Below are 26,571 nucleotides of genomic sequence, written 5' to 3' on the forward strand. Positions count from 1 at the left end.
CAGTCAGGGCATGTTAGGAGTACTCAGGGAAGGGCCCAACCTTGAAGTGATTTGTGGAAAGTATTTCCATAGTGTGGTGATGTGGCTTTGCTCGGCATTCATCTCAGAAACAGATGGAATCGATTTGCTAGGACCTGGGTGCTGGTCAGGTTGCTTATTTGCCATTCACACAGGTTGCGGAGTCACAGAAGAAATGGCAGTACAAAGTAAGACCTCAACGGCTCTGGGCCACCCTACACTGGCTGTGCATGGATCCCTCTGGAGAGGGGAGCTGGCTCACCCACTGAGTGCAGTGGGCAGTGGCAGTGGAGTGCCTGCTTTCCTGGGCTCTCAAGAAGGGTTCTGGAACATTCTGTCTTAGCATGTGCTTTCAGACTTGGGCCTGACAGAGCCCCTAAGGAGGTGTTCTGTATGTTACCACCAGGGAGAAAGAGGCTCATGCCCTGGTTTCAGGATGCCTTGTGACCACACCTAACAACTGCCACTCGAGTGGGCAGTAGCTGGTGGCTGAAGAGCTGAATTTTCCGAGTTTTTCCCACACACGTGCTTTGCTGTCATTTCAATTAGGAAGTTTATTTATTTATTTTTTCCCATTGTTCTTTGTACATCCAGGGTAACAGAAACATCCAACAGTTCATTTGGAGATTTTTCTTTCTTTCTTTCTTTTTTTGCACATTCATTCCTCCTAGAACATAAAGTGAACTTAAAAAAAAATTGGAACCATGCTGTTTATTAGCTGTTTATAAAAGTGAATAAGAAGTTGCTTGTTCTTTTAAGTCTAAAATAAACAAGTGGAGAGAAGCATTTTTCTTCTACAATATTTAGCCAACATAAGAAAAAGTCCTTAGAAACGCACACAAAAAGTGAAAAAAGTTATTACAGGCATTAACAATATTTTATAATGAAGCTTGAAATCTATTTACATACATAAATACAATTGAGTTTATTGATACAACTTCTTCTGAAGGATTAAAAAAAACAAAGACAAATGATCAGCTTTGCCAATACTGACCTGGCAGAAAGAAAGAAGGCATCCCAACAAGGAACCAACCAACTAACCAGTAACCAGCTAACCAACCAACAAGTAACCAATCAACAGACCGAAATCCCCCAATAAATGTATACCGTAAACAAAAGGCGTCTTGTTCAGATGTGGAAAAAATATATTCTGAAATTGTTGTCAAACCATTTATTTTCATGTATAAAAGACCCTAAACATCGCATGCCTCCCCCCACAAACAAAATTAAAAGAACCAAAAAAAAAAAAACCTATCAAAACCAGAAAAACCCTAGGACTGAGTGTCCCAGGGAAAAAGGTATTTCAAGAAAGAAATCCGCAGTCATCAACTGCAGGCCGTTGAGGGAAACCGTTTATCCCTTGCCAGTCTGAGCATTTGTCTGCTACCCAGGGCGCTTGGGCCGCGGTGCAGCTACTCAGCCATGGACGGTGACTTTCCGAGGATTCTGCTGCCGGATCTGGACAGCAAGCAGATCGAAAAAGCGATCGAAAAAGCGCCTCTGTTCTGTTGGAAGAAACACATGAGCAAGAGAATGACCGACTCACCCTCTTCTTTATGCAAACGGAGAACTGGACCATCTGTGTTCTGGACACTTGGTATGGGGTAGGGCATGTGTGTGTGTGTGTGTGTGTGTGTGTGTGTGTGTGTGAGAGAGAGAGAGAGAGAGAGAGAGAGAGAGAGAGAGAGAGAGAGAGAGAGAGAGAGAGATGCCTCCTAGAAAGTACGCAGGAGGGAGAAGGTGGAGAGTTTGGAGGAGGGAGAAGAAAAGAGAGAAGAGAGATTGGAGGGTACAGAGGGTGAGAAAAACAGAAGGAACCAAAGTGTGTGTTAAAATCATAAATAGGGGCTTGAATGAGCAGTAGAAACGGCTTATTCCAGTTTTCTTTTCCTGGACCAGTATTCCCAAACAGCTCCACTTAGCTCAAGATTGGCTTATGGGTCTTACCTGAAGACAGTGAATGAAGTCACCTTGAGGCACCTGAAGTCAGTGAATATAATTTCTCGGGAGAAAAATATGTGCCGTATGGAATCTATCTCCAAGACAATGAGTGCCTGATTGATCTTTTTTTTTTTTTTTTTTTTTTTTTTTTTTCTGAAATGAGTAAATACTGTGAATGCTGGTGAGCACTGGGAAGCTCTGGACGGCTCACCGGGCCATCCACAACGAAAGTGGCAAGTCATGATACATGGTTTCCAGGGCAAAGATTTGAAGTGTGGGATTATCTGGTTCTTCTCATAGGGCCAGAGTGCCTTCAGGTATCAGAATTAAAATGAAAGAAATATAAATCTCCTTCCTTTATCTTTCCCTGGCATTTCCTTAGGCCAGATGTGGCAACCTATGCTAAAAAGAACATCTGCTTTTGGAGAAGTAAACTAATGGTCCTTTTCAGAAATTAAAACTTTATTTTTCTGACAATTGAGGAAGCACAGCTGTACAATGTACTGTGGGATAACGAGTGAAACTGAATGGTGGAGGAAGTTATGTCCGCTATGAAAATCTGGCCGGGTTTCTCCGAGATCCCCTGGAGCTCTTCTCCAGATAGGAACAGCCTGATAGCACAGGCTAACCTCTTACCAAAGTGCTGCTGCTCCGTGTAAAACAAAGAATCAATATATATATATAGATATAGATATAGATAACTCAAAAACAAGTTGTATTTTTTTTAAATAAGTCCAGCTGTTTTTGCTGCCTGCAGCCAAAGATCTAATCTGAATGCTTAAATTTATAAAATAATAATAATAAAAAATCCAACACTGTTCTGAAGTCCTGCTTTCAAACTCTCTTCAGAATTGACCTGACGTCATTTCAACTAATTTAAGAGGTACATTAAAAAACAACCAGGTCATTTTGAGCACACACTTGTCAAAATCAGCAGTTAGGATTTATAAGTTGCAGAACAACTGGATTTTGACCAAGCCCTCCACTATGACCACAACACAGTGCCGTTACAGTTACAGTGACCGTGATTTACATGGACTGCAGAGACGTGACGCTTATCATGCTGGTGCACAGATAAAGTGCACGCACCCCAAAGGTTGGGGGCTCAGCCTGGTGGGAGCGGCCAGGAGATGCAGCTGGTAAGTGAGCGGCTTCCGGTCAACGTTCTGCAAGGGTTGACAGGGTATCATCCCTCACAACCAATCCCACTAAGGTAGGCAGAGGGAAACTGGCTCCTTCCGGCTTTGGGGGTACACTCTCTTAAAACCCAGCCACTGGGCCTCAAAGGCACCTGGTGTTACCCCTTCTATTTGGATCTTTGGGGTGTAGCTGCGAGTTTTGGTTTTCATCGATGAACAGAAACTATTAATGGGAGGAAATTAAAAGATCACATTCACTCATTTGGGGCCCAACAGCTTACCTCAGTGAGTCCTGTTATAAAGTTGCCTGAATCAGAAGGCCTTGGGGCAAGCATACCTCCAGGCCGAAATAACATCCTCTTCAGAGCTGGACTCACTGGCACCTCTCTGAACCCTTTGGAGGGCAGAGTTTGACCTTTCTTTTGGAAGGGAAGGAGCCAGGTATGAGGCCCTTTGTTGAGCCTGGCAGAAAATTTTGCACTTCTCATCCTTGGAGTGACCCTCAGTGTCTAAAATCCAATTGAAAACATGGCTGCATTAGCTACCGACTTGTTTGAATAACATAAAAGGGAGTTTAATGTAAACAATATCTCTAGGTAACCAAGCAATCACATAACCCATCCATTTTTTTTTCCAGCCATCTTCAATACAATAACATTTAACTTTGGCTATTATAAAGAAAAATGTAGTACTTGATATTTTTCTTAATATAAGTACATTTAAATAATTAAAAAAGTATCAACACATACGTAAATGTTCAAACATCGAGATACATAAATATCTAGGGATTTCTTTGTGGAAATACAGTAGTTAAAAAATGACCCAAAGCTGTAGCTGTCTCTTTAAAACAAAACAAAACAAAAAAAAAACAAACAAACAAAAATCCCAGCTACAGGAAAAGTTCAAAAGTTAAATAAAACGTACAGAGAAGGGAATCGTATTTCTTTCAGTTGGTCAAAGGCAGAAAGAAGCAAGCTCAAATCTATACATATTTAAAAATAACGACCACCCAGATGCAAACACACATTTTTTTTGCAATTGATAAGGTGTGGAAAAGAAAAGTCCGACATAAGAAATAGATGCCCAACAGGATGAGCTACGTCTTCCTCGCCCCGAACCAAAAAAAAAAAAAAAAAAATCCCACACTCTTTGGAATAAACAACGTGGTTAAAAAGTGAAGTCAAGGGTATAAAATCTTTCTTTTATTCACAGCATTGCTAAATCAGAAGCATTCACAGTTTCCCTCCGGGAATCTTCCTGTTGGCCTCCGAGGGCCCTCCTGGCGGGGGTCTGTGCATGGACGGCAGGTGCAGCCGGGCTCAGTCCCTCCTCGGGCGCTCAGTAGGGCCGCCACACCGCCTCCTCCAGGCGCGCGGGTGGCATGTTGGTGGGCGAGTTGCTGTGGCTGCCCTCGGTCTCCACCACGTCGCTCTGGCTGGGGAGGCTGGGGTTGAGCAGCGCGGCGCCGGTGGACGCGTTGGTGCAGGGCGGCAGGATGCGCGGGGGCGATCGCTCGCCGCCCACCATGGAGAACTGGTAGGAGCCGGCAGAGGCGCCGTAGTACAGGTGGTAGGAGGGCGAGCTGGTCTGGAAGGGCCCGGCCTGCGCCTGCGAGGAGCCGGGGTAGGGCGGCGGCAGGTAGGTGTGGTAGCGAGAGGCCGAGCTCATGGCCGACATGCCGATGCCGATGCCCGACGTGACGGGCGGAGAGTAGGTGAAGGCACCGGGGTAGTGCATGCGCGGGTCGGAGATGGACGGCAGCGTGGGGAACTGGCGCGGGTCGCCGAAGGCGGTCAGGTCCGGGGCCGCTGTGGGTGGGTGGAAGAGATGGTGTGAGTGTGTGGTCTGAGAGGCAAAGGCTTCCCTCTCTGCCAGAGTGCTACTGCCCAGGACACCCAGGACTGCCCAGAGTGCTCCTGCCCACAGGGGAGGGGATCACCAAGAGTGCTCTGCCCAGGACACACAGGACTGCCCAGAGTGCTCCTGCCCACAGAGGGGGGGATCACCAAGAGTGCTCTGCCCATGGGGGGTGGGGGGATCACCAAGAGTGCTCTGCCCAGGACACACAGGACTGCTCAGAGTGCTCCTGCCCATGGGGGGTGGGGGGATCACCAAGAGTGCTCTGCCCAGAACACACAGGACTGCCCAGAGTGCTCCTGCCCACAAAGAGGGGACCACGGAGAGTGCTCCGCCCAGGACACACAGGTGCCCAGAGTGGTCCTACCCATGAAGCGAGGATCATCACCAAGAATGCTCCTGCCCAGGACACACAGGATTGCCCAGAGTGCTCCTCCCCACGGAGGGGGGATCCTAAGAAACAGAGCTACTTGGCAAGAAGTGAGTTTCACCCAGCATGCTGTCATAAATAGTGTGAGAACACAGAGCGATGGCAGACATTTTGGAGGGAGTTGTGCAATGGCCTGTGACATGTGTCATGGCATGGTGTAGCATCTGTATTGTATAAGTACCTCAATGTCACACACACACACACACACACACACACACACACACACACACACACACACACACGGTACTGCAATGTAATGTTTACAATATGCGTAAATGTTAGAGTCCCAGGTTGGCAAACAGCAGCCCATCAGTCAAAACTGGCTAGAGGGAATTTGTGTGTCCTAGGAATTAAAAATGGGTTTTACATTTTCAAATGGCTGTGAAACTGTAAAAACAAAAACACAAATTTTTTTATTCTGTTTTGATTTTTGAGACACGGCCTCAGTCTGCCGCACGGGGGCGTGGGGGTGGGGGTGGGGCTGTGAATCCTTCACCTGTGCTCCCACTACTCTTAAGTGACCAGGACAACAGAGCTCTCAAAGTTAACCATTTCTCTTTGGCCCTTCACTGGAAAAAAAAAAGCCTATCCTCTACTTATATTAAAATATTAATACTGATTAATATAATGATAATATAATCAGTACATTGGCATAACAACATTAATATAACAATATATAATGATATAACATTACAGCAATTGAGGTAATGGATGCACTTATATGTTACTAATAGACTATTAATATAACAACAGTGTTACGTTGCATACAGTATTCAGGTTGGACAATAGAAAACTCATTTTTGTAGGCTCTGAACCCTTGAAGGTTGGCTAATTTTCTGTTACTTGACACGATGCATACTGTGGTAGTGACTGCAGATGTTGGTGATTGGCATACCCCTTGTCTCTGCATCTACCTTCTGACTTGTTCTACATCTGTGTGGCAATGGACACAAGAGCTTATGTCTTTACCTAAGATGTGCTTCACTGTTTTCTATTTTATTTTTGATTATGCTTATGTGTGTGTGGATATGTGCATGTGTGCCTGCAGTACCCACAGAGGCCGGAAGAGGGTGCCAAGTTCGCTGGAGCTGGAGTGACCCATGGTTGTGAGCCAACCTGCGTGAGAGCTGGGAGTCAGACTCGGGTCCTCTGAAAGAGCAGTGTGTGCTCTTAACCACCCAGCCATCCCTCCAGCTGCTGCTTTACTGTGGTTTTTTTTTTTTTTTTTTTTTTTTTTAAACACAGATGGATGTAAGAACTCGGTGTATCAGCTTTTTGCACATCCTGGAATCTCCTTACAAGATTCATTTTGTTAGGAATGAGTCTACATTCATGCCATTGGCTGTCCTCCCGGGGTTCACCGGGTCCCCCTGCATTTCCCTCACGTGCATGCTGCCTTTGACGCAGACTGGGAATGAAGGCCAGCATGATTCCCCTTGCAGACCAGTTTACCAAAAGTGGCCCAGCCGGCGGCACCTTTGTCCATCCTATTTCTAGTGGGTGGTTGGGTGCTGACTTACTCCCTGACACTTGTTTGGGGACATCTAGGTCCTTTACCCACTAGATGCCAGCAGTGTTCCCACCCCCACTGTGACATCCGAAAATATCTCCAGACATTGCCAAACTCCCTAAGAATGGGTGGAGGGGGACGCACACTTGCCCCCTGCCGAGAGCCGCCACTGTGAATTGGAGGAAGGTGTTGTGGGTAGCTTGTGTGCTTCAGAATGAGAGTCAGCACACCCACACCTCCCAAAGACACCAAGGAGACAGCAGAGGCAAGAACTAACCGCTCAGAACGTTAAACCGTCAAATTACCGCACAGACTGACTTTAAGCTCTGGTGGCCTGTGGTCTGGGCCCTTCTGAGTCGAGCCTGCTAGAGAGAAACTTGAGGAAAGCTAAAAGCTTCCTTTGAAAGGAAAACTCCCCGGGTGGATTAATCGTGTGTTGGAAGGCCTGGGCTGTGATCAACTTCCTTCTATTCCAAGCCTATTATTCCAGCTCGAGAGCTGGTGTTTGTGTTCTCTGTTTCTCCCTCTCCCTCTCTCTCAATAATCTTTTATTGCTCTAACACAATTTTACAAAAGGAACTCTTGTGTACATTTGGGGTGAATGTGAGGGAAATAGACTCCTCATCAGAGAGGTAATTAGAGTTTATAGAAACAGCCGGAGTCTGCAGCAAATCCCCCTGCTAATGAGGAAACCAGGAGTCTGACTTGCAAACAAACACCCCTGTTAATGTTTTCAAAGCCAGTCAGACATGTGGGCAGCGAGAAGGCTGTAAACGGACAGCGGTCCTGGGGCTGCCCTGGCTCAGCCGCCCCTAGCGTCTTCTACAGCCAGGCCACACCTCATTCCACAGGGTTCATCCCTGCCCCCTCGCTGGGGCCCTCTGGGAGCAAGCTCCATGTCACTTGTTTGGCTTACACGGAGAACCGTGACATGTTTGAGTTAACAGGAAGTTTTACTCCACTTTTTTTCCCCAGTTAGATTTACACAGTCTAGGGAGAAGCCACGGCAGGAGGGAGGGCGGGAGGGCATTAGGCAAACACAATCCGTTTGTTGTCATCTGATGCAAAGCTCTGGACACAAACAAATGACTCTGCCCGCCATCCCCTCTTGCTTCACCTGCCCTGAGACAAAAAGGTGAATCCGCTGGAGAGAATGAATGAAAGGTCACCCTGTTTCACAGCCATGCCCGAACACGCTCTGCCAGTCCGGTCCAGTCACGACACGGTGCTGTGGTGATGGTGCCAAGTTACCGGAATCCCGCCCGCGTGAGTCTGTGATTTGTCATGGGCATAAGCCCACGAGGGATGTTACAGTCTCAGCTGCTGGGGGCAGAGTCCACTGAAGATCTGAGATAACTAGTGGTGTCTTTGGACAGAAGGTCACATTCTCCCCCCTCCCTCTCTCTCCTCCCTTCCTCTTCCCTCCATCCCTCCTTGTTTCATTTTTACAGTTTGTAATAAAAAAAAAAAAGACTTAGGTCCTCTAGACATGTTCAAATTCAAGTGGTCTCTTCAAATGCTTGATTTCTTTCACAAATACGATGTCCAACTATGTGTGTGTGTGTGTGTGTGTGTGTGTGTGTGTAGTGCAGTGTGCTTATGGACATTAGAGGAAGAAGTCAGATGGCCCTGGAGCTGGAATTATGGGCAGCTGTGAGCCAGCTAATGTGGGGCCTGGGAACTGAACCCAGGTCCCCTGGAAGAGAAGCAAAGGCTCTAACCACTGGGCCATCTCTTCAGCTCCACCTGTTCTCATTTTGAAATCTGGCCTATCCTCTCTTATTACAAATCACAGTCACAGAATTTACCGATCATCACACTATGGCTCCTCTACTCTCTTGGCTGGCCTACCCCCACTTCAGGAGCAAATGGGACAGTCCTGCCCCTCCCCCTCCAGCTACTCATTGGGAAATTTTAAAAGTAGGAAGTCTGAGGATTAGAAGGTTCAGGTGTTTTCACTGGAAGTATTTCGACGGGTGCTAAATATCTGCCATGACGGAGCCAGCCTTGGCTCTACAGCAGACAGGATGAAAGCAGCTCCACGCCAGGCCCCTCCCACTGCCCCCAAAGGATTAAACAACCTGAGCAGATAATGGCCGCCTTAAAAGGATCTTCTGCATGACTCAGATTAATGCACGCTGTCTGTCGCCCAGGTTGGCAGCTAAACATTAATTAACAAAAAGAAAAGGGGGAAAAAAGAAGAAGAAAAGAAAAAAAAAGAAGAAAGGTAAACCTTCATGTGACAGCTCCTTTCAGACAAGGTGTGGAGTCTTGTCTTCAAGGGACAGACAGACAGAGCCCAAGTGTGCAGGAGAGGAAGGCTGGCTGGGGCTGAGGGTAGATGAAGGGGCAGGCACACAGGGTTGTTGATTGGTGCGATTAAAAGGTTCATCAGCCACGGAGAGGTCAAGTTTGAAAAGCCTTGGGCCCAGGGGTGGGGGGTGGGGTGGGGGAGGGTGCTCTTCCTTTCAAGGATCCCAGCCTCCTGCCCCGGGCTTAGGACAACACTCTCTGGGCCCACAAGGCCTGCACTCAGGGCTTGATTTCTAGAGGGAGCTCCTGCCAAGCTGAAGCTCACTCTCCCCGTGCCTGATCTCTGCCACCCATGAAAGATTGCTTGTTATTCTCTGGTCTTCCCTACTGGGCAGCAGAGGTCACTTTGGGGCCCTGACATGGTTTTTCTCTCTCTCACATTCCTGTGCCATAAAGTACCTTCTTTCTAGCTTGCATTGTTGAAGTCCACATTATTAGGAACACAGCTGTGATTTGGATGTGTTACTTATTTTATTTGGGGTGATAGTGGCACTCCATAGTGAATGGGGACCCTATACCCATGTGTGTGTATACGGGCAGGGCCAACTGGACATAATTAATAAAAAACAAGTTAAAAATTTTTAAAGGACATGAAGTTTTGAGGGAGATGCTATGGGGGAGTGGAAGGGGAGGGATCTGGGAGTGGAGATGATCAAATGTGTCACACTGACGTATGTGATTCTCCAGGAGTAAATAAAAGTATTAAAGGCCACTGTTACATGTGATCGCTGGTCAGCTGGAGGAGCTGGTCCTAGGTGCCCATTTTGGGCGGTGACCAAGCTAAAAGACTTACGTAATAAATTTCCAGGGACAGACCCACACTGGGGACGTTTCTGAGGAAAACAGTAAGTGATTGAGATGTAGGCTGTAGCCAGTGGGCAGGGCAGCACCACTGAGAGGAATCTGCGAAAGCTGACAGATGCTACTGGAATCAGACTGTCCCTCAGGGGACAGGCTTTCACACACAGCCAGCTGAGCAAATGCCATAATTCCTATGTTACCCTCTTAATTCCTTAGACCATCGGCTCCCATGGGAATGCTGGCACTGATGGCCTAAAGTCAGGTGGAAACCGAGTGAGTCAGCCGGCTTTTGTAGTTCATAAAGCGCCAAGGGCTGGTTGATGCTGAAGGTCCTCACTGCTCCCAGCAGACACAAGTGGCAGTGTCTGGTGACATTTTGTGTGTGTGTGTGTGTGTGTGTGTGTGTGTGTGTGTGTGTGTGTATTCATTTATGAGTGTAAGGTTTTGGTCCTTATTTACGTCCTTTAATTACGTCATCAGCCTTCGCCAGCTTCCCAGCCTAAAAAAGCGGTTGGGCCCTCTGTGGGCTCTCTCTCTGTCCCCTCTCCTTTGCGCTCCTCCCCCCCCCCCCCCCCCCCCCCCGTCGGTCCCTCTCTCCCTCTCCTCCCCTTGTCTCTCTCTCTCTCTCTCTCTCTCTCTCTCTCTCTCTGTCTTTTTCTGTCCCCCCCCCCCCCCCCCAATAAAGCTCTAAAAAGGTAACCATGGCTATGATTCTTTCAATCAGCACGCTCCTCCGCGGGCATGGCCGCCGCGGGCGGTGACCAGCCACGAGGGGCAGCTCGGCGGCATAACCAACAATGAGTACCCTGTGTACAGGCACTTGTGCATGTGTGTGTAGAGACCAGAGGCCAGCCTTGGGTTTTGTTTCTCAGCAGTGGTCCAACTTTTTTTTTTTTTTGAGGCAGGGCCTCTCCTTGGCCTGGAGCTCTCTGATCAAACTGTTCCGGATGCTCCCCTGTCTCTCCGTCCCTAGTGCTGGGATTAGAAGCCTGTGACACCACACTTTGCTCTTATACCTATGTTCTGGGGAGTCATACTTGGTCCTCATGTTTGAAAGGCAAGGAAGGGCTTTACCACAGAGCCTTGGAGACATTTCTGAAGGGCAGGCTAGGACATTTGCTACTGGCATCTAGAGGTCAAGGGCGCTTCTAACTAATGTCTGGTGCACAGGACAGCTCCCTCCCCCGCCCCCCAGGAAAACACGATGCAGCCCAAATGCCAGTACCACTGCCGGGCGAAGACAGACTACACTAGCCAGGGGAGCTGGGAGGCCGCGATGGAGAAGCTGGCCCTCTGGTGGAATCTTAAGCAACCCCGGTGGTTGTCTGGAAACAGTCTTTCACAACATTCGAGGCGAGGCGATGGTCCTGACTCCTCTGCCCTTCTGCCTGCCCCCTCATCTGTTCTAATCTGCCTTCCAGAGCCCCAAAGCACAACCCGCCCCCCTCCCCCGACGACACACACGCAAGTCCGTCCCAGGCCTCCTGAGGGTGAAGCTCTCTGAAGTATTTCACAGTTTGGTTCGGCTCCAATTTCAAAGCCCCAAACAGTAAGTTTCTTCTTTTGCCTTCAACAAAGGAATTTTTCCCTGTAACTCCGATTTCCCTGCCCAGGAGCGAAGGTGAGTGCCAAGCCCCAAGGGCTCATAGGTTAAATGACTAATATTTAATGAGCTCGTATTAACAACAATTATGCTAACCATGACACCTGAGCCTTCTACCTTGTTCCCAACCCTCAGTCTGAACAGCTCTTAGCTGGGAATGTTTATCTTGGGGCATATTTGTTTCCTATTCCAATATGTACCCCGCTGCGCTGTGCGTAGGAACCTCTGAAAATTCACCACGACTGGGAAGAGCAGCCATGGTCTAGAATTCAGCTGGGATGTTGACTTCTTTGCCACAGGTATAAAATCCTTTGGCCGTTTTGACTCTTCAGAATAGTAGCCTTTGGCCACCAACCTTCCCCAACAGACATGAGCAAACCCTAAATACTGAAGAGAAAGATTAAGACACTTCTGCCTCCTCATCTGTCACCTCTTAGGATGTCAAGAAAAATTAGTGCTCAGCATAGGATTCCTGCAGAGGCAAGGGACTTTGCCTTTGAACCCTGTTCTGATCTGTATCCGGCCACCTCCTTCCCTTCGTCTCTTCTGTTCTTCCAAACCTTCCCCTCCAGCCCCACTGCAGATACATTCTCAAGTGGCTTACTTGAAAGTCGACTGGAAAGTTCTGCAGAGAGACTCGTCATGCCACTGGCACGTCCAGGTGAAATGGGTGTCGCTGGGTGCACAGAAGAGGTGGTGATCGATCCCAGGTACTGGTAAGACTGATCATAGGACCATGGTGGGGACGGCTGGATCTGCCTCGCGTCTGCAGAGAGACAGGGATGTTGATAACAGACCGAGAGGGGTGGGGTTTTAAAATGAAAGGGTCTTACAAGGATAATTATTAACCATTATTTGAGTAAGAATACGTGAATGTACACAGCTTGTTCATTTGTATCTAACGGGCCTGGTAGAATCCAAGTATCTGATGCCTCTGTGGTGTGATAGCCCTCCTTAAAGAGGAGCAGTTTGTGTTGGTTTTGGGGAAATTTTTACTTTGATAACTCTTTCTTCTATACATTTTTTTTCACATTAATATTACAGGAAATTGTTTACACTGGACACTAGTAGTACCCAATGACTTTACATTCCAAACATAATACATTCAGCTTTGCCAATAATTAATTATAATTATCATCACCAGAAACATTTTATAAGCTTAGATGGTCACCTACGTTCAGGAAACACAAAGGACGTAAAGGGGATTTGGGGTATGAGGGAACCTTGCAAAAATATCCATGGGCTTCTAAATGTTTTCTACTTAAGCAAATACTATTCCCCTAAATGATCACCGAAACAATAGCAATGGTGATAATAAAGTGATAAAAGAAAACACACCCACAGACACAAAATCAGAGAGCAAAGCACACTGGGAGTGAGCTGTTGTGACCAGGTCACAGGCCCACCAGCGGTTGCCCAGTCGACCCAGGCAGCACGGAGTCTTGAAGCTGGCAGGGTTTTTGCTAGTTTGTTTGCTCCGTTTTTGTTTGGTTTTTCAAGACAGGGTCGTCTCCCTACTCCCTCCTTCCCTCCCGCTGGTCCATTTCTTTCTTTTCTTGAGAACAAAAGAAAAATCGTGAAGATGTAGTGTGCCACAAACCTGGTCATTCTGGAACAAACATTGTAACTTGGAGTCTTTGGGATCTACTGGTTAAGAAGCTCTTGATTTCCTTCCACATGGTGGAGGATGGAAGAGACGGCACAGAAAAGGAGCACATTAGACTTAGCAGACAGTGAGTGCTTCAGTGCAGGGGGAGGGAGCCTTGTGCAATCTTACAGCTAACAGTGTAACAGGGCTGGAGGGGAGCAGAAACAGCAGCTTGTCCTGCATCTCAAGTTACTTTTAAGTATCTTGCTCCAAGTCTGTGTGTGGGGCACGGGAAGCCCATACACTCAAATATTTTCTACACGACATGCTTATATTCTCGCTACATATACTTACCAAATGAACATATACTAACCAAATATTTTAATCACTTAAAAAGCAAACAAAGGAGTTTCTAGAAGTGTCACAAAGGCCTCCGGGGTGTGAACTCTGGGGTGGTAATCCATGCCTTGTTGTGTAGACAGCCCAACACCCCTAGCCCCATGTCTAAAACCACACTAAGCATGAAGCGTTGGGCCATGATTCATGCTCTGTCATGTTTTACTGGAGTGAAAAAGTCATGCTAGGCCTTTCTAAACTCATAATTAAGCCATGCACACGTTGCGTAATATTTCACAGCCTTTTAAAAATATGCTTTGGTAAAATGACCTTTATGATTCCAGCCCAAGTTCTGTGCTTTTTCTTTTTTTTTCTTTCTTTTTTTTTTTATTTAAACACAGGTTATAGCTCTGGCGTCATCTTACTTTGCAGTGTTCAGTGGGGACAGCTTTACAAACCCTGAAGCTATCAGCCCATCAGCCTTCATTTTTTCCATCACAAGGAACCTCCTGGGGTCCTTTGCCAGTGGTGGGCCAGTAGGTGGTGGCGGTGAGCCTCTCCTTGCAATTCGGTCTTTTGTGTGAGCCAAAAACCAAACCAAACCAAACCAAACCAAACAACACCAACAAAAATAAAAGAGGCATGACAATACAGTGCCATTCTGCGTTTTGTGTGAGAGGTCTCTCTCTCTCTCTCTCTCTCTCTCTCCTTTTTTTTTTTTTTTTTTTTTTTCTGGCTCTGATGGGAGTAGAGGTAGGGCCAACATGAACAAAAGAAAGCCAGAATTTAAATAATCTTGTTTTTAGTTACCTAGCAGAAAAAAAGTGAGCTCTAGGCCCATCTGTTTGGTGAGAGGTTCAGTAGGCCTGGATCAAACCTTCCTACTCCCCTCTGGAGTGAGATGGATGATCTCTAAAACCATGCAGTGGTGACAGGGTAGGGTTACCCATTCAAATAAATCTAACTCAATATTGCGTTGTTTAACTTATCTGTTGCAAGGGCCAGGGAAGAATCAGGTAGGGTATGTGAGGTGAGGCGTGGTACTTACGATCATAACGGTGTGGATTCTGGGAAGTGCTAGAAGGGATTAAATGGGAGCTATCCAGAAAAGGCCACAGGCTGAGAGAGTCACTGCCAGGAGTTCCGCAAAGCCCAGGTGAAATGAGGGAGTTGCCTCTGGTAAGTCAATCCATCAAAGTGAACAGAAGTTCACTAAGCACCTGCCCTGTGCCGGGCTCGTGACAATGTGGTCAGTAACAGTGGTGAACAAGAGCAATACGGCCCCGGCCCCACTGGGACCTACCAGGGACGAGCTCCCAACCATGCCACGCTTCCTCCTGCACTTGTCGCCACACTGAGAGCGGCTTCATTCATGCATTCAGACAAACATTTGCATATTCATAGGCTGGTGAAATTATTCCCTGGCTCCTTCATTCATGTTTCCACAAACGGTTTTGCTTCACTGGGGCCCCTGTGTAGGGAATCACTAGGAAATGGTTTTATGGCCTCTACCTTCTAAGAGCTGCAGCCACTGGAGGAGCTAAAGGTCGTATAGAGACTGACTGCTCAATTACATGCCTAATTTGGAGTTGCAGATGGCCATTTCCAAGGCAGAGGCAAGAACAGCAATGATGTTTGTGGCATGCTTATGTTCTGCACTGCAGAGTAGGAAGGCACCAGACAGAAGTTAAACAGAGTTGGGGTTGAATTTTGCCTTTATCATGAACTAGCTTCAGCAAATCTCCTGTTCTTCTGTCTACCAAGGGTAATATCAAGGAATGAGCAAGCTACAGAAAAAAAGACATGTCACAATGTGTGCCCATTATAAATGCAAAAAAAGACATGTCACAATGTGTGCCCATCGTAAATGGTCAACTAGTTTGAGTGATTTCCATGATGTATTGCTGATGGAAATGCAATCCCAACAAGAGACTTAGCTGATGCTTGGTGGTAAGGCAACACACACTTGCACCGGGGTGGGGCCCAGGGGATACTGCTTTGCTTCGGGTTGAGGGTCTTGAGAAGAGCTAGGCTCTGGATAGTAAATGGTGAATGAGTGAGGAAGCTGGAATTCCGTGACATAGAGAAAGCGGGAATTCAATATTTCAATCAATTCTTGCTTCTGTTTTTAAAAGTTTGAGATTAGAAATTTAAGCTTGAACCTTCGGTACGCTGGTTGTGTTTGTTTTGTTTTTTTCAGGACAAATGGTTTTGATGAGATTACATGGCCAAAGCCACTTCAAATAATGGCTAAGAGGGGCTCCCTTTCATATTCCCGAACCCCACTCCCGTCCATTTGAAATGGAGGTCAAAGACAAGGGAGAAGATAGGGAGACAGAACAAAGGTCCATGGCGTATTTCACTCAGAATGCTTTAAGGCAACAACATCAAACATCTTTAGAGTCTATCATGACCCTATCAAATAATTCATATCAGAGTACCCTGCTTCTTCCACTTTCAGCACCAAAACTTGTAGAGCTGAAGAGTTACCATTCTTGTCCTTAGAACAAGGAAAAAGCCGAACAGAAAAATCTATGACTTCCTGGATCTCCCAGGGAATTCTAGCAGTAACGCAGGCCTCCACCCCAAAGTCTTGGGAGGCAGACAAGCATAGAAGACCACACCGAGGAAACAGAACCTGACAGGAGCACATCATGGGGATGTCACATGTTGCTGAAAGCTGAATATAGGCCGATATGAGAATATAAGTCTGGAGAGCTACAGTCCTGCCCAGAAGGGACATGTTTGTGGTTCAGGAACTCCACTGGGTTCTCAGAGAATCCCATCTCACTGCAGACTATTGATGGGAGAACTGTAGGGAGCAGAATAAGGCAGAGATCACGGGAAGCTCCAAGACACAAGGGGACAATATCAAGGACACTAGAGGAGCTGGAGTCCTTTGTCAACCATAGCGTTGTAGCCATTAAAAGCAAGCCAGCCCCTGCCTGCACGAACGCAGAGAACTCACACCAGCGGTCTGTCTGTGCTGGTTCATGTTCTGGGTGCACATGCTCAGCTGTGAACAAATTACAAAATGGGGAAGAAATGTGCGGCCTAAAGAGACAAAAGCAAGCCTTGCAAACAGACGACTCAGATATGACACAAATTCTAGAATTACCAGAGAGGGAATTTAAAATGGAAACTGGAAAAAAAAAAAAAAAAAAAAAAAAACCTCAAAAGAAATTCTGGAAATGAAAAACACTGCAAGAGAAACAGGAAATATCTTACACTCTCTACTGTTGACAAGTCACGGCTGAGGGAAGCCAGTGAACTTGAAGACGTGTCAATACCAACTTGTCAAACTAAAAGGTAAGGAGGAAAAAGAAAAGAAAAGAAAGAAAACACCAGAAAACTGTGGGATTGTTTCGAAAGGTATAACACACGTGTAATTGGAATACACGGAGAGCACACATCTGACATGAATGACTGAGACATTTTAACAAACTACAGAGCTGTGGAGCTGTAGCAGCGGAAAATCCAAGTGAAGGAAAAACTCTTTAAAGCAGCACGATGGAGGGAACATCTGTATAGAGGGAAAGAGGGATGAAAATGATGTCAGCTTCCCTTCATAAACCACGCAAGCACCAAGGGACCGAAGTGAAATCAAACGCTGAGATAAAATTCACCAACCTCGAGTTTTAAACCCAGCAAAATTAGTCCTCAAATGTGAGGGGAAAATCATTACCTTAGCTGATGAAACTGAAATCGAAGTCAATCATCACTCACAGACATGTTTAAAAGGCCTCAGACAGAAAGAAAATGACACAGACCAGTGACTTAGATCTACAGAGCAAAGGAGATCATCTTAGAAGGAAAAAAATTAAAATGAAATCAATACTTTCTTTATTTATAATGGATCTGAAAGATAACTGTTAAAGGCGACAATAGCCACAGTTTACGGGACCGTTACAATGTGGAGATCAGGAAATGAACGTGAGTAATGACAGGAAAGAAGGTCAGAGAGGTGGCCTAGGCCACCAAGCCCAGCAGCCTGAGTTTGATCCTCAAGGTCCACATGGTGGAAGGAGAGAACCACTAATTCCTGCAAGTTGTGCTCAGACCTCCATACACACACTATACCATGTACATAGACACACACACACATATACACACACACAGAGAGTAAGAGAGAAGCTAAATAAATAAATATAAATTTTTAAAAAGAAGTAACATATAACTATTAACAAATAACATTATTTGATTGTGAACCTAGTTTTTAAACTCTGGAACAATTACTAAAGCAATTTTTAAAAGACTTTATTTATTTATTTATTTATTTATTTATTTAATGTGTAGAAGAGGGTGCCAGATTCTCCTGGAACTGGAGTTAGCAGAGAGCCCTGAGTCACCTGGTGCTAGGAATCAAACCCAGGCCCACTGGAAGAGCAGACAGTGCTTGCAGTCTCTGCCCCAGCCCTCTAGCTCCCCAAAACAATTTTTAAAAGGATACTTGATATGCAAATAGATGAGCTAAAACAAAATCATATAAAATGTTCAGTTACAGCGAGAGGAGACAGAAAAGCAGGGGGCGGGGCCAAGAACCATGTGCAACCGACATAAAAGTCAAACCATGGCAGATAATAATCCAGCTCTATCCATAAACAGTTTAGATGGGAATTGTCTAAATCTACCACAGAAGTTGTTGGAACAAGCTACAAATAAAACTTAACTACCTGACGCATACAAATGGCTCATTTAAATACAGACTCGGGTTAAGTGAGAAGGGGTGGAGAGAAATTACGCTAACATCGGTACAGAGGAAGCCCAACTTGCTGTATTCGTTTTATACAAAGCTAATTGAATATGGAGATTTCCAAGGATAAGAGATGAGTTACACGATGATAATATGGCAAACTAATAATACGTATTCCTTCACAGGTGCCCAGCGAACAAAGGGTGTCGAGAGACCTGAGGCAAAAACTAAATGAAACACGAGGAAAAGCAGGCAAATCCATCATACGCTGGAAACTTGAGCGTCCCTCTGCCAGTCACTGATACATCATGCAAGCAGAAATCCAGACTCCACGGCTGCCCTGACAGGACCAGCTTGACCTATGTAACACCTATAGACGACTCCACTCTTCGGAAGCCCACACAGAGCACTCACTAAGACAGGATACATTCGGGGCCATGAAATACTACTCGATCTTAAAGGCATCATCATGCACAGTGTTTCCTTAGGCCACAAGACTTAAACTAAAATCAAACAATCCTTTCCCTGCAAAGAAAACAAAACAAATAAAAAAACCAGTAACAGAAAGATTGTTGGGAAATCTTCAAAAACTTGCAGATAACTTGTAAACACCATAAGGACCAAATCAGAGACCTCAAAAGATTTATAATACTTGTCACTTAATGAAAATGAAAACAAACAACATTTAGGGAACAGAGTGAAAGCAGTGTTGAAGGAGACATTTCTAGTGCTGGAAACATATTTGAAAGGAAAGATCCAAAATCAATAACTAAAACTTATGAAATGAGACAGGGAAAGAACACGCTCCAGACCCAAGGCAAAGCGAAGTGACGATTTCTAAAGCAGAGGTCAGTGAAACTGACTACAGACGTCAGAAGAAGGAACGCTATTGCTTTGACAATCCAAAGCCCATCAGTTCATCCTTGTGCCCTCTCTGGCCAAGGGAAGGACAGGCAGGGACATCCCGGAGCCTTATTCAGATGAACCTTTGGTGGCCTGGCACCTGACCTCACAGCCTGGGTTTCCCGTGACACTCAAGGAGCTGGGGTCACTTCCCAGCACCCGGGTCAGGTTGACAGGGCTCCATGACTCCGCTGTCCCATCAGCACCCTTTCCTTGACTGCTTGGCGGGCATGGCTCAAACAACAGATCTTTTGGCCACCTTTGACCACTACCAATAAACAGTGGGCCATCCACTCGGGGACTACCTACTTTTTAAAGAGCAAAAACTGCCCTGTGAACATACAAACTCAAGGGGCCCATTCTGGACTTTTCCTCAGAAGACTTCCCCCTCTTTCTGCAAGGACAAAGGCAGAGTCATTCATCTGCAGGGTGCCCTCCCAATGCACCTCGGTCATGGGTAGCTGGTGTAATGCCCCCGTGGATGCCTCAGAGCACACAACAGGATGTGAGTCAGGACTCAGGGATGTGAGTCAGTTTCCAGGGTGATGTGTCAGGGCGAGCCCCAGGGGAGGCTTGCATCTTCTCCTCTGGGACCCTTATGAAGAAAGACCCAGGTTACCTTTTTGTATATGGAAGAGGTGGTGCCCCCAGATGCTTGGAAACTACCCCCCACCCCAATTGCGCAATGCCAGCTTTTATAGCCCTGGCATTGAGCAGGTGACTCTCTCTGGAAGGCTATTTCCCTGAAGTGTCTAGTGTTTTGAGAAGCAGTGTTTCTTCTGGCTTCTGTGGTGGACATTAAATCCCAGCAGCACCAGATGTCAGAACAGCATTGGCCCCAGAGCTGCCACCCCCCCACCCCCCAGGTAGCCAGCATTGGATTAGCATCGCCTCAGCATTATCAGTGAAACCCCATGATAACATGAGTCAGTTCCCACCAGCTCTGGATTCTGGAAGAAAAGGGGGTTGTGAAAGAGCCCTGGGATTTGCCAAGCATTTGTCTCCCACTGGCCGCAGACGCTTTGGTTAGTCATGTGCAGCTCGGCTGCAGTCACTGTTCCAGCTTTGAAGGGAAGCTTCCACAGAGCCAGGACAGAGACCTGCCCGGGTCTGCTGTTCCAAAGGCCTTCAGGGTCTGGAGGGACCCGTTCTCCCTGACATCCACGGCCCAGGAGGTGACAGGCTGTCCGGGAAAGGGGAAGGCATTGTGGAGTTCATCTCTGCCACCCTTGCTTCCCGTACCCGAATTCCTCACTCCACCCAAGGAGACTTTGTGACTTTGAGGTCAGGATGCTACTCCTAACCCTGGTGGCTTACCCCAGAATCCTTTTCCTCTCAAACCTCTGTTTCCTCATCTTTTAAAATGGGGTGGGGGGGGGGGGTGTGACCAGACTCACCTGCCTCACAGGTGTGAGAGTTAATTAATGTTTGTGGTACAGCTTTGAGATCCACAGATGAAAGGTTCTCTATAAATGCAAAGTGCTATTCCTCATTAGAACTGCCAGACAGTTCCCAGGGGAAATAGTTCAGCCCTCGCCACGAGGCCGCTCCCCTCAGCCAGATCAGTCTGAGACACGTCTGGAAAGGGCTCTGTATTTAGGCAGAGTCCTCCCTGTGCAAGGGTTCAGGGATAAGTCACCAGCTCCTAGAAAAGACAGTGTTTTCATAACATGTCTCATTCTCTTTTGGCACCATCTCTGTGGACCGAGAGTGGCCTTTGGTGTCCAGAGGATAGAGGGACTGTGGTTCTGAGGGCACCAGAGGCCCTGTCTGGTTTCTGAGGCATCCTTTCCTACAGATAATTAATTTCAGTGAATGTTGTTGAAGAAGCACATCCCCTCATAAATGCCTCACCTGAAAGGACTGTCTGCACCCCCTGCTTTTTACACCTCTGACCTCTTATGTTCCCTCGGCCTGGAGGAGCCTATAGTCAGACTGGATAAAGTCTCGTCATGTACCAATCCTTCTGTGAGCACCCTGCTGAATTCTCTTTCTTTCCCTTCTTCCTCCTCCAATGAAGTCTGGAAAAGCTGAGGTGAAGATGCCTTTCAGCCCCCTGCCCCCGGGCCCCCAGTGGCCCTTCTCCAGTGTCTTAATCCTCTTTACTCCTTCCTCGAGTGGGGTGAGGGAGAACTTCTGTGTCAGGGGTCAGAGGTCCCTTTGCAACTTGGGGCCCAGCCGTAGTTATGGAGTGAGAAGAATCTCACTCAGAATGGAAGTTGTTGACGCCTCATGTGGGAAGCTGTAAACAAGAGAACATCGTATTTCCACGGGCAGCTCACAGAGTAGAATGTTCTGGGCAAGGTCCACAGCAGCACCCGCTGCACATTTTACTCCTGTGGCTCTGATCAGATGCTAGAGGCGGCTTCCGGCTGGCCGTGGAAGACTGCTTGTTCTGTCCAGTGTCTGCTCTCTGCTCCTGGTGGGTCTACAAGCCATTCCCAGAGAAGTACCCACTGTGTCTTCTACTGAAAACTAGATGTGGTCAGAGCTGTCCCTTGGGCAGATCACATTAAGTAACATGATTGAGAGTTTATGAGGTCCTCACAATGCCTTCGGGCAGCAGTTCTCAACCTTCCGGTCACAGCCCCCATAGGGGTCACACAGTAGATGTCCTGCACATCAGATATTTACATTAGCATTCATAACCGTAGGAAAATTACAGTTGTGAGGTAGCAATGAAATAATGTTATGGTTGGGGTCACCACAGCACGAGGAACTGTATTACAGGGTCGCAGCGTTAGGAAAAGGCCTTAGAATGATTGTAGGCATCAAGAAAGGAGCAGCCACTTTCTTTGGAACTGCTTGCGGAGGGGGTGGATGACGGACCCGCGACACACATGTGGTCAGCAAAGGCGAACTTGTAATTCCAGAGTGTAGCCTAGAATGAAGCCCGACCCGCTCCAGACTCTGTCATGCCATTGGCAGCCTTGTTTCCTCTGGGGATCACTGTTAACCTCTGTCATCCCAGGACCAGGGTCCTGATGCATTCTCATTGGATCCTAAGTAGCGATTACACTTTACATAGCAGAATCTCAGGAGAAATTCATATTCCTGGGGACAGAAGAGTCAAGACCATATCCTCTAGAATACTCCCACAAACAAAACAGAAGGTGCTCGGCTGTGTTATGATCTGTGTGGGCCTCTCTAGGATTTGGGTGCCTCACCTCTGTGCTGTCCCCTACCCCCAACCAACAGTGCTTGGGCAACCGTAGAGCAAAGGCATGACTTTCAGGTTTTAGCGACTGGGATGGAGACCCTCGTTGGCCAGTTTCTGTGTTGAGGCACTGCGTTCCTCCCTGGGGACATTTCCTCCACCTGTGAGGAGGGCTGATTGCCTCGGCCTGTGAGGTTACTGGAAGGGTGAAGTGGGATCTTGGCCTGTTATTGTCAATTCAGTTACTTGTACCAAGAGACAAGGTAATGGTGTCCAGAGTGAGGACTGCTTGGCTGGTGCCCAGTAGAGATTCAGCCACACTACTGGTGCTCACACAGCAGAGGGTGGCCAGGCCCCACACGGCTACCAGGAACAAGCCTTGCCTCAGCCAGCCAGAGTTCCGGGGTGCAAACTGTGGTTGCCACAACGATGTGTGTGTGTGGTTCTGGTGGCTTTAGTGCCAGCACCGAAACACAGTGCAAGCCCCTCCTCATGGGCCACTGCTCCAGGGGGAGTCTGTAATCACTCTGCGCAGCAGAGGCTCATGGCAGGGTGGCATGGTCCCTGCCAGGACACAGGATCTGAAAGCTGCATTGCAAGTCAAAGATTCATTGTTCTTTGTCTTCTGAGGTGTGAGTCATGTCAAAGGGTTGTTCTTTAAGAGCTTTCATTCCACACTCCCGACTCACAGAAGAACATTCTGACACAGGGAAACAGAAAAAAATTCCCAAAGATGAAGTACCTAGCCCCCTTTGAGAAATGCTTGCAAGAGAAATCCAGTCAGTGCCTGCCCCCATGTTTTCCTCAAGCTTTGTGTGGGGGTGGGCGGGTTGAGGGGGGGTGGGCGTAGGGTGGCAGTTCAGGTCTGGTCTTACAAGACTGTTCTCTTCCTGTCTTAACCCTGGCTACTGTCAGTTTTCCCTTTTCTACATACCAGACTTGGGCTCTTAGAACCAATTCCCTGAAGCAAAGCCAGGAGATCAGAACTATGGAGAGTTGTGGATTGGGGGTGGGGTGTTCTCTCTCTTTTGTCCATCTTCTAGCCTGGCTATGCACAGGTCTCTCTCCCTGTATAGTGGAATCTGCTAAGTCCAAGATCTGTCTGCTGAGACAGATGAACCCTTCATGGTTCCTGGCTGTTCTTGTCTAAATTGTTCCAACACATCCACCCTTTCACAAGAACTGTCCTGTCTGACTGTACAGTCTAACGGACATTGAACACTATACTTCCATTTGGTCTTCCGTGGCCTCTCCACTGTGCTAGAAATAGTGGTAGATCTGAGGAACACATTCACATTATGTAAGGGAGGGTCTTGTCCTCCAACTAGAGACATGTAACCCTCACATACCTTACCATCCCTCCTGCTGGTGGCCTCAAACAGACTGGGGATGTGTGGCTAGGGTCCCAGAGCTGACCTTCATTCTTGAACTATGATGATCCATCTTATGGATCCACCAACTCCAGCCCATTTTCCACAGACGGGTCTTCTAGGGGAGTGGTGCTTATCGCTTATCATAAACACAAGGCTCCTCCTCCACACCCAGCAAATGTTCTCAGAAAAAAAGCTGTGTCTCAGAGACTGCTAAATTACTCAGATACTCACCATCAAGAATAGGGTTGGGAAGAGGAGGCTGCCCCCCCCCCACGCTCCCCATCGCACATTTCTGTTCCAGCTTTGGGTTGTTTAGGGTTATTGAATGTCTTCACTTCACTAGCCACCGCCGAGGCACCAGCCAGTTCTTGCTTCTCAGTTGCCGGGCTGTAACCCCTCTCTCCTTTTCATGGAAGAACCACATGAGGAGGACTTGCTCACTTAATGTTTGTGGGCCCTTTTGCACACCCCAAGTAATTGACCTTGATGTGAACTAATTGGGATTGCAATAGATTAATAAGGCGGGGTGGTGAGGTGGAGTCTACCAGGCAGAGGATACCTTTGAAGATAAGAGCCATGCATGCTTTCATAAGCTAATCCCTGGTGCTCTGAACAAAGGACATAAACTAATAAAGGCAGACTCATCTGGGGGCAATCTCCACTGGCAGAGGAATTCCACCCTGTGCTCTGATTCAGAAAGGCAAACGGAAATCTGCCAGAATTCTTTTAAACTCTAACACAGATCTCAATAAAGGAAAAAAAAAAAAAAAAGACACATACCATACAGAGGAAAACTCTTGGTAATAAGCAGAACTCTGATGATCTAAAGATTCACAGCCTCATTTATTGACTTAGGGAGAGTAAATGGCATTTCAAATACAACCTTCATACTTGAATAGCTGAGGTCACCCTGAGAAAGATGATGCCAGGCTGAGCCCAGCAGTGGGAAACCTCCCTCCAGAGAGCGCCTTTGATTTACAAGGTCAAGGCAGCATTTCACACAGAAGCGGTAGGTTTTTTTAGTGACTTGGACGCAGATGGAAGAAAAGGAATGTACAGGTTGAGATAGCGGACAGTCCGAAACAGTTGCTTGCGCAAAGGGAATGGCCAGTGGAGGACGGGGGAGCCAGAGCTCTACGGACGTCCACTCGACTCACTTTCGTTACACACATTGACATGTTGTATGTATGGACTAAGTACTTAGGATGTTCCCAGGCTGGTGTAAACCAGCAGCGAACCCTCCTCTGGAGAATTTTTAGCCATGTTGGGAAACAGGCTTGATTAGAGTCAGGAGAGGGAGAGGCATTTAGTGGATGGAGACCAGGGGTGCTGCTTGGTATTTGAGAGTGCCTGAGAGGGTCCCAGAACAGAAATGGTTCAGCTCCCAAAGTCAAGGGTAACTAAAATATCAAGGGAAACCTGACCCGGAGAAGGCCAGACTGATACGGTAGTTTGGCCAACTTCAACGACAAGGCAGAAAATGTGACTTGTAGAGGCTGCTCTGACGGGGGTGGGTATGTAAGTTAGCACTGTGGTCTGGGTGGAATACACATGAACTGAGGGGTATGAGGTGGGGGCAGCTGTGGTTGGTTAGGCTGCACCCACACTGGAGTTTGGGGCAACCATTTTCTCACCGTCTCAGGGCTGTTACCCAGACTTGGCTCTGGCCGAGTCCAGCCCTGGGGGAGCCACAGGCGTAAATGACGGACAAGATTGCTTCTGAGTCGAGTCGACCACTGGTTTTGCCGCCTTGGAAGGGACAGGCCAGCACTTGCCTCTTCCGGGCTTCCTGGGCATGAGTCAAATGATGCAGATTACTGTCAACAGTTCTGAGGTCTCATTCCAAAGTCTCATGGGATGATGGAGCAGAAAGCAGCCCCAGAGATTCCCTGTGCCAGCTCCGACTCAGAGAACGCTCAAGTCCAAGATGAAGGGACTCTCTGTTCCCCACAGAAGGTTGGTGGTAGGGCCAAGGCAGATCTCCTGCTTAACTGTGGACTGTCACTTCCACAAGACTGTTTTCTCACAGGAAACCATCTCTCCTTCTATCTAGGCACCATATACTAGCAAAATGGAAAGGCTTAAACTTCAAAAACTATACAAGTAACTGCCAAGTACGTTGGTGGGATGGGCACTGAGGAGGGATAGCTCTTCTTGGTAACAGATCTGGGGCTATTCAAAGCTTTTGAGCTCCCTCAGAATTCTCTCTTACATTTGCATTTCCTTTTGTACCCTGGAAGCAAACCCGGATCGCAAATAAAAGTTGGTATCTGTTGCTATCATAATTCACAAACCATCCAAAATCAAGGACAGGACAGGAAGAGACCATTCTAGGGTAGTCACAGGGAGGAGCCAGGCTTCCTAACACAGGGGACAGCAACTGGGGGAGTCACACTGTCACCCCTTGCCTTGTCTTCTAATGGCTTTAAGCTGCCCAGCACGGCACTGCACTGACTTGAAACCCTTTTATGGAAAGTGCCATATTCTTTCTGTTCACATCACTTAAAATAATGAGTTAGCTGCACTTGTACTAGTCTGTCTTTCAAGTGGATTAGATTCACAGGCTCGTTCCCCTCGTCTCGCAAGCTTTGGCCTGGCTGTCTGAACCTCCAGATTAGACTGATGAGTGCAGGCCAGACAGCAATGAAACGCAATTACCTAGGCCAACTTTTGAAGGATTTGAGCCCTGGGGCACAGGCTGTTTACGGGAGACTGAAAGCACCGTTTGTACTGAGCAGGACCAGTTGCTGTGGTCGTTTGGATCCTGCCTGCCACTGGACTCCAGGCAGGATTTCTGGGGTCTGATAACATCAGCCTCTGTCCGCACCTCAGCACCTCAGGGTCTTTCTGGTTTTCAACAAGAAGACGCAGGCACCAACAAAGGCCTATTATAATATTTCCCTTTGTGT

The 26,571-nt window shown here is 47.3% G+C and overlaps 1 protein-coding gene across 1 annotated transcript in view; it reads right to left on the reverse strand.

Annotated features, from left to right (window-relative positions):
* Positions 1 to 4,222: 4,222 nt before the first annotated feature.
* Positions 4,223 to 26,571, reverse strand: part of Runx1 (RUNX family transcription factor 1) — a 90,198-nt gene continuing 67,849 nt past the window's right edge. The window contains exons 5-6 of the mRNA XM_052741221.1: positions 12,217 to 12,378; positions 4,223 to 4,906 (exon numbers count right to left, since the gene is read on the reverse strand). Of these exons, the coding sequence (XP_052597181.1) occupies positions 4,437 to 4,906; positions 12,217 to 12,378 (632 nt within the window). The 3' untranslated portion in view covers positions 4,223 to 4,436. The remainder of the gene's footprint in view (positions 4,907 to 12,216; positions 12,379 to 26,571) is intronic.

This window comes from Peromyscus californicus, unplaced genomic scaffold (genome assembly GCF_007827085.1).
Source record: "Peromyscus californicus insignis strain IS unplaced genomic scaffold, ASM782708v3 Scaffold_16__1_contigs__length_79575227, whole genome shotgun sequence".
Classification (NCBI taxonomy): Eukaryota; Metazoa; Chordata; class Mammalia; order Rodentia; family Cricetidae; genus Peromyscus; species Peromyscus californicus.